This window comes from Apis dorsata, unplaced genomic scaffold (genome assembly GCF_000469605.1).
Source record: "Apis dorsata unplaced genomic scaffold, Apis dorsata 1.3 scaffold_293, whole genome shotgun sequence".
Classification (NCBI taxonomy): domain Eukaryota; kingdom Metazoa; phylum Arthropoda; class Insecta; order Hymenoptera; family Apidae; genus Apis; species Apis dorsata.
Window position 1 is genome coordinate 433,545 of NW_006263568.1, and position 8,932 is coordinate 442,476.

At 23.3% G+C, this 8,932-nt stretch overlaps 1 protein-coding gene across 2 annotated transcripts in view; it reads left to right on the forward strand.

Annotated features, from left to right (window-relative positions):
- LOC116185824 overlaps nucleotides 1–8,625 on the forward strand; it is a 9,155-nt gene extending 530 nt beyond the window's left edge. The window contains exons 2-3 of one of the 2 annotated variants that reach the window (XM_031511169.1): nucleotides 1–285; nucleotides 414–702. The exon at nucleotides 1–285 is cut by the window's left edge and continues 1 nt beyond it. In XM_031511169.1, the coding sequence (XP_031367029.1) occupies nucleotides 38–285; nucleotides 414–558 (393 nt within the window). In that variant the 5' untranslated portion in view covers nucleotides 1–37 and the 3' untranslated portion in view covers nucleotides 559–702. Of the gene's footprint in view, nucleotides 286–413; nucleotides 703–8,363 lie in introns of those variants that run through there. The other variant, XM_031511170.1, reaches the window with a different exon arrangement.
- The last annotated feature ends 307 nt before the right edge of the window (nucleotides 8,626–8,932 follow it).

Here is an 8,932-nt window from a genome sequence, read left to right on the forward strand (position 1 = left end):
AGGCCAGAACGCTGCCTCGTCGGTCCCCCTGCTCGAAATGGGCGCCAGAGCATGGGACTACGAGGCACTGCCGGAACTCATCACCTCGACGGCGGTCACACCGAGCTCAACGCCCCCGAATGCACAGCAGAAGGCGCCGAAAGTGTATTTCCACGCGGAGAATTTGGCCCCGAGGAGGCGGAGCAGCTCGAGGCTACTCGCGCCGCAATCCTCGTACAGGAGGCGAAGCAGAAGTATGAGCGCTTGGGGCGACTTGTCCAGGTCCTCGTTCAAGCTCGATGAAAGGTAAGCATTACGTTTGTGTGTTTTTGAAGTTTGATTCAAATGTGGTTGGTTTAAACCCATCACTAGTGAGGCAAGAAAATGCTTTAGAAACGCTGATGAAAAGATTTCTTTTCTTTTTTTTTATTTAGATCGGAAGTGTATTTTTTTGAAAGAGCATGGAAATGTGGATGTAACAGTTTTGGATTTTTCAATAGCATCAAAAGCATGAAGACTTCTGAACTTGGAACGACTCGTCCAAAGTTCAAGCTCGATGAAAAGTTTACTGTGTTATGATCGCTGTGCTATTTGAATTGAAATAGTTCAAAATTGATTTAAACTTATCTATCACTAACCTCGAGGTTAGTGGAATGATTGAAAATCTTTGTAAAGGATATTTTTTTATTTAGATTGTACTTTTATTTAGAAAATATATTTTCATCAAAGATATCTTGTATCCACGAATAAAGAGCAAAAGTGCATTATACATATAAATAAAAGCATGTAAAATCATAAAGAAAATAATAGAATATAAAATAGAATACTTTTTTTCTTAAAATTAAAAGGAAACCAATGCTTAGTGAAAAAAAGATTTTTTTAAAGAAATGTAATACAGTTTACAAAATGTACAAAATATAATAAAAAATGATTAAAAATATATTTGATTCAAATTTAGAATAAAAAATGTAGTTATAAAATGTCCTAAATTAGAATTTCATCTTTTAATCAATCTTTCATATTTCTCACGTATAATAATCGCAGAATAAATTATATATTCAATTGTATATATTCAATTATATTGTTCTCTTAATATTCTTTCAAGAATTTTCCGGTTAACACATAAGAAGTTCAGCAAGTCGTAAGCGTAAAATGTATAACTTTTATCCTCAATTTATTCCTTTTTATTCGATTTCTAAAAACTAAAAGCAAACTGTATTTAAAATTTTCTTGTGCAAACGAAATCGAATAAATACTTTAAAATATACAGTTTTCTCGTTTCTGAATATAGCATGGTCAGAATAAACATCAGATTCGTATATTGCGCAATAAAAAGTTGAAAATTTTTGATATTCGATATTCCTTCTGTTGCACTTTTAAAAATATTTTTAAATCATGAACGAAATTTCTATTTTCCAATATTTATTTTTCAATTTATTAATATTTTGATGTTTTTTCAATCCTATACGATTATAAATTATAGAGTAAATACACAGCTATTTAATTATTTAATAAAAAATAATAATTTAATTTAATTTAAAATAATAATTTTGCTAAATTTAATATAAATAAAGATTTTTAATAATTCATAAAAATAAATTCCATTATAAAATATATAATATTATATACATTTTATGTATATCCATTATATAAATAATTGTGTATTGTGTTAATGTACTATACATAAATGCTAAAAACTATTTTATTTTAATTATAAATCAATATTTATGTGAGTAAAAATAAGAAAAATGTAAAACAAAGATAAATGTAGATCATTATGCTCATTCATGCGTGAAAATTATCCGCTATTGAAATAAGTTATTCCTGTTTAACCCAGTTTAATATATCCATATAAATTATAAGATATATTAATATTGTTATATCAAGATGGACTAGTGATATAGTTAAAAAAAAAATTATTCACTATAGAATATTTTTTATCTATACACAAAAGATAAAATATAAAAAATAAAACATAACCTAAAACAAATAATTTTTGAATACGTATATATAACAATGTATGGAAACGTAATATTTATTTATTTATGAATTTATAGTTAATAAAATAAAATTTTTTCGTAATTTGTTAACATATATTTGTGAACAATATATTAATATTTAATTATGTTAAATTAGAAAAATATTTAATGTTATTTTATCTGTTTGTTTTGTCATGCTAATTGACATTAGAAAACTTTACTTTTTTAAATAAAAATTTACATGAAATAAAAAATAAAAAAAATAATGATGTGAAAAATATATATAAAATATATATAGAAAAGAAAAATTATTTAATTTGTTTAAAAGCGTAACACATTTCATCTAATTTTCCAGAATTTAGGTTATGTGTTATATGTTTACGTTTGTACGAGTCCTTACAATTTTTACGTTTTTTTTTCTTTTCTTTTTAAATATATAAATAATAATACAAGTGAAATAAGTACATTTAATTTAATATTATTTCTGTGTTATTTATATTCTTCGACATTCGATTTAGAAAAAAATTTACAATGTTTATTATTATAGATTTCTGAAAAAGTAATAATACTAATTCTTTATATCTTCATTTTAAATATTTTTATTTCCAATTGGATTTTTAGATATTTATATTAAATATTCCTATCTTCATTTGGAATCTTCAGATATTTTTACATTCCACAGATGAAAAGAGTGGATGACTGTCTAAATATAAACCAATCAATATTTCATAAAATAATTTTAGGCATACAATATTACACTTGATAAGCTTTAATTTTTAATTATGAGGTCACTATAATTAAAAATGAAATATACAAATATAATATCGAATTGTATCGAAAACCAATATCAATTCAATATACGAGTTATAATTAGAGATTTCGAAGGTTTTATTACGCATACATATAAAAAGCATGATACATATATAATGGAATTTTCAAGAAGGATTTATCGTACTGTGACTCGATGTTGTTTGTCAATATTGTTAATTTAGTTTCTCATTATTATTTATATGGAAATGCTCTAGAGACAGTAATTTTTCGTTTCCACCAATAAAAAAATTTCTTCCACCAAAAAAAAAAAAATATCTTCAATTTTAACGAGAATTTATTTAATAGTTTTTTACATATATACGATCTTCATTTATATATATTTTTCATTATAACCTCTTATTTATTGCAAGAAAATATATAGAATTCTTTTTAGGAACTTTTTAGGGAATTATTGAGTGTCGTAGTTTATAATTACTTGCTAGTGACATTCGTTTGAAGGTTATCTTGAATATACGAAAGAAAATGTAGAAAATATAAAACGAGAAAAGGTTTTAATATAAATGAATGTGAATATGTAAAAATAACAATTGTTTTTTTAAATATTGTGATTTGTTTTATTGTTTTAAATGTTATATTTAATTATAATATTTGTGATGCTGATACATGTTATCATATATAAAATATAGAATTCTCTGAAAAAAAAAAAATAGAAGTTTTAATATAGGTGAATATAAAGATTTTAATTGTTCTTTTAAATATCTATTGTTTTAAACTTTATATTTAATTATATATTTTCATATGAAAACATTTTATGCAAAAGAGTTTTTTAACGAGGAAAATTATTTTAGTAGAAATAAAAAATATTTCAATTATTTTTTTAAATGTCTGTTGATTAGAATTTTATGCTTAATTACAATATGTACAAAGTTATATTATGCTATACGAGCAGAATATGGATTTTTACGCAGTAGAAATAATATTCAACTAACAAATATTGTTTTATTCAAAATACATCAAATATAATATTCGCATAATGCTAATTATTTTATTGTTCGTAAATTTACGTACAATTTTCTCATTTCTCATTTCTCCGAATGGTAATTTCAATAATCATTTCAAAATTAATTTTCCTTATTCTGCTCACGAATTCTAGGTTATGTTCTAAAGAGCTTAACTTAAGAGAATTTTCTCAAAATGAAAGGATTAATCTCTTATCCTTTTCAAACTTTTTATACGCGAAGTCTATCATATTTTTCACATTTAACTTTGCATTTCACGTAAAACGTATATCTCGAAAATGCAATTTGTTACATTTTGCGCAATAAAACATCTTTATTCAAATAAAGTTCCCTATTTTGTTTCTCGTTCTCTACGAAATTGTTGCAACATCGATAACCATCACTGGTAATGTGATATATCTTTCTTTCTTTTTTTTTTCTTCTTTTTATAAAGTGCTTTTCGACATAAAATGCTAGGTTCCATTTTCATGCGGACGACTGCAACTTTCCTTCTTTAATCTTGTATCCACGTTGCGTATATAACATGGTATCGACTCGAGAAAAATGGCGATTTATGAGTAATTATACTTTATGAGTGAGTCAGGGGGACGTTGTAATTATAGATACTCTTATCGGTATAGGTCATGACACGGGTTTTCTTTATAGAGGCTGTAATAAAATGTCGATAAGAGATATCAGGAAAAATAATGAAATTTTCATTGTAATTTTAGTGTTATATAAAACTAAAAATTATACGTTGGACGTATTAAGGATTCTTGTATTTACTGTGATACAAAATAACATAATTAGAGGGCATGCTATAAAAAATTGTATTATAAAGCAGATTTGAAATAGAATATCTTCGTTTTCCTAGCTTGTTATTTCTGTTAATCTTTGTTATTAGCACATGGTTAATTGAATGTTAGTAATTTTGAATCAGATTTTATTATTTTAATTAAATTTGTTTTAATCAGCATAATGAAAAAAAAATTTAAATTATGATAATGTATAGAAATATAATATATATACGTAACGTTTCAAAATTTAAAAAATTACGAGTTTTCAAAGTATTGAAATATAAAAATTAAAATATAGAATTAAAATTATTTTTTTTACAAATATGAAAATTTAATTTTTTGTAATTAAAAATATGACTATTATTAATTAATGCGAATTTGAAGAATTTCTGAAATCAAAATTTTCATATTTTATTCATATTTTACATTTTTCTTTACAAAATTTCAAAATAAATTTTTTTTTTTAAACTTTATTTATTACAATATTCATTATATTAAAAAAAAAATATGAAAATTAATTCCCAGTGAACAAGATCGCTCTCATTTTCAATAATCATGCTATTTTGTCTTCTTTGAAACATGAAGGTATTCATCTGTAAAGGTCATATTTACTTTGAAGCTAGCCTATTTCACATGTGCATAGTTAAGCGAATTCAACAGGAGAGTTCAGTCTATCGTTGAGACAAGTACAAAATCCTGTTCTAACTTGTCATTGAATATAATATGTTTTCATCAGTATGCAAAACTAATTGCATATTTAAAATTTCTTCCTGGGAAATTACTTAATTTTAAAACATTAAATATGAAATATATTTGAAAAGATTTTTCTTTAATGAAATTTTATAATGAATGTTTACGTTTTCATGGCATTTAAAAAATATTCCAGTCGAATAATTATTTATTAATAAGTTGATGAAATGTGAAAGATCTTAATTTTTTATCTTACTTTTAAATAAATGAGAAATGCTTCAGAGGTTAATATTTAATTTCAAAATTTCAATAATAAAAATAAATTTTTAAATAGATAAAAATATTCAGAAATTATTGATACTTTTATAAAATTTGCAATATATAAATTGTATGAAATTTTGCAATTTCGCATTAGAAATCCATGATGTTGTTATAAGGTAATGTTAATTATATATATTTATTATTTCAACAACAATCTAAATTATAAGAAGTAAAATAATTTCATTAATTTCAAATAATTTCAAAAAAATTATTTGAAGAAAATTATCAGAAGAAAAATATAGGTATTTTCCATGATAATGGAAATTTTATGTTAATCAATTTCATTATACAATACATAGAATGAAAGAAAATAATATTGAAACATTTGTAGGAGTCCCATTGCGTCGCCATATTTACCATTTATTATCATTATGTTTGTCACTAAAAGAAATTTATACAAGTAAATTTGCATCATTTCAGAGACGAATTACAAATTATCTGAGAAATAGAATCGATGTCTCATCACTTTTCTCACAAATAAATAAATTTTCTTAACAGTATTTCAAAATTCCTTTTTCCAGAATTTTTTGGATAATTGATCCAAGATTCAGAGTTTCAGAAATTGACATTTTGATTTTTTTTATAATCCGCAAAATATACGATATAATTCGTTTTGTGTGCAATATTGCCATCTGGTGACGAAATTTAGGATTTGTATTGTCTTGAGTCCCCAAACTCGTCAGTTGCACATGAGCAGTCAAATAACGTGTGTTATATTTTTATTTGTGTCTCTTTTTTTATTTTATTATGTTATTGTATCATTTAATTTTTTTATGTATATCTTATCTGTTTATTTATTGTTTTCTTTACATTTATGTTTTCTTAATAATTTTTTAAAGAATAAGATTGTTGGTACAAGATCTAGATATTGAAAATAATACTATAAGATTTATATCTTTGTTCAGCGGTAATTGTATTTCATCTTTATTTGTCTAATGGCTTTTCTCCAATGTTTGTTTAATCCAGGATAGATTGTATTGCAGATTTCTATCCATACGAATCTATTTGAGAATAAAATTCTTGAGCATTGTTCTTGAAGATATTTTTTACAAATAAATATTATATTAATAACGAATAACTTTTTATTTATATTTGTTTACGAAAAATAATTTTCGAAAGAAATTAACTTTATAAGAGTTTTACTTTCAAATAGAATTGTAGAAATATGGAAATAATATAAATTTTCCTATATTTTATAGATTATAGAATTATATTAAAAGAATTTTTAATGTTTTCGATCTTCTTTTTGTAAAACATAACAAATTAACGAATTATTAATTCTCTCTCGTCGTTTATCATTTCCATTTGACAATGGATTTGCATTTTAATCTTCCAACTCATATATCATATAAGCACTGATAAGACTTAACCTAACTTTCGATCCAACTACAAATTACACATATGTCTATACATAATCTATACAAAATTCAATAAAAATTAGTCGAAATTTTATTTTTGTGTATAAAATAATTTAAAATTATTTAAAATTAATAAAAATATTAAAAGCAAACTTATTAAATAATTACAAACTTATTTTGAACTGATATTATAGCATATATTTTTTTTTTTTTTTTTTGTTAAATACAAGATCAGAAAAAGCTCAACGGTTGATCCTTGTATAAGTTAAAAGAATGAAAACCACGTTTTATCCCAATCTTTTCATGTTAATCCTTGATCCCTCCTTTACTGAATTCTCATTTTCTTTTTATATCCCATTCTGGACTTCAATGCACCGCTATTAACGATTAACGACTCCATTCATTTATTCGAACTCATTTCACTGCTTCTCGCACATCTGCAAGAGCAATGTTGACATTGCTGACATTTTGAAGTGACTTGAAACGACCAAAGGAAAAAATGACATGAAATTATTTTATTATTCTGGTTTTATACATATGTTTTATTGTCTGATTGTATACACATTTTTTATTTTGATTATTAAATATTGGTTTTGATTTGTTATAATGAAAATAAAAAATTGTACTATTGCAGAGAAACAATTATAAAAAAAAATAATATCAAATTATTTTCATAAATTCATAAATATTATATTGAGGATTATATTCAGAAAATTATTTTATTTTATTTATATAGGTTAGATTTCTATGTATCATTTCTTATTTATTATTTATTATATAATTTTTTTATATTGAATGTCGTTTATAGATTTTAATTTATTATTTGGATAGAATAATAAATCATTTTTATAAAGAAAAGATTAGATTATCTGCTGTTATAAAGATATGAGAAAATGGCATTGAATCGTTTTTACGAATTCAATTACTGAATTGATTGTCTGTTTTATATATATTGTATTTTTTTTCATCTTGAATGCTGATTATTGATTTGTTATTTTTAAAAAATTATAAATGATTTTTTAATGTAACCAAAGAAGATTAGATATTTTTTTTTATTATTATGAGAAAATGACTTAATATTTTTTACAAATAGTTGACCTAGATTTTTCACTTCGTGCGTGCTATATGGGTTATGCTGCGCCTAAAGCCGATATTTCTTTTATTCTTCTTCAACCTAGTTATCATTGTGCGACATTACGGTTAGCTGAAAAGTGCCGATAATGGGTTTTTGTAGGTTAACTCTTCTCATATTGAGAACTCGACGAAATTCCACCGAATATAATTTCAAAAGATGAGATTTTTAGAAAAATATGTTCATATTAATGGATTAAAATTCTAAATTAAATTTTTACGAAAAATTGAAATCTTAATTTAAGATTTAAGATAAAATATAAAAAAAATTTATAAAAAAATATCAAATTATATTAATACTATATTTATACTAATTTATTATTTAATTTTTTGTTTCAGGTAAGTGAGGATTGATACGAAGAATATGCATTTCTTTTATGTAAGTGACTAAATATTCTATATCATGAAGATTTATCAGAGAATTATGAATAATTTGATATGTAAATTGTGGGAGATATAATCTCGATGAAAAAGTGCAATGCGAAGGTAAAAGCAATTACCCAGCCAGTTGGAATCCAAATGAATTATATAGAACCAATATATAGAAAAATGTAAATGAATGATTGATTTGATAATTATTTATTCCAAAGTCTGTATATCGAATGTAAATTTTAAAAATTTAATTTTTCTTGCTAAGTGAAAAATAGCGAGCAGTTGTTTCAAATTTAAATTTCTGATTTTTTTCTCGTTTGAAAGTTTTCCTTAAAAATTATCTCCCCTTGAAATAAGATTGAATTAAAAATATAAACGTTTAAATTTAATATTAATATTAAATTAAAAGACAAACAATTTTTTTAAGTTTAAATTTATATTATAAAAATTGTATTTGAAAAGTGAATTTAAACCTCTTTTATATAATTATTATTATTTTCATTCATTATATCATCTTTTAATATTTTTAATCATTT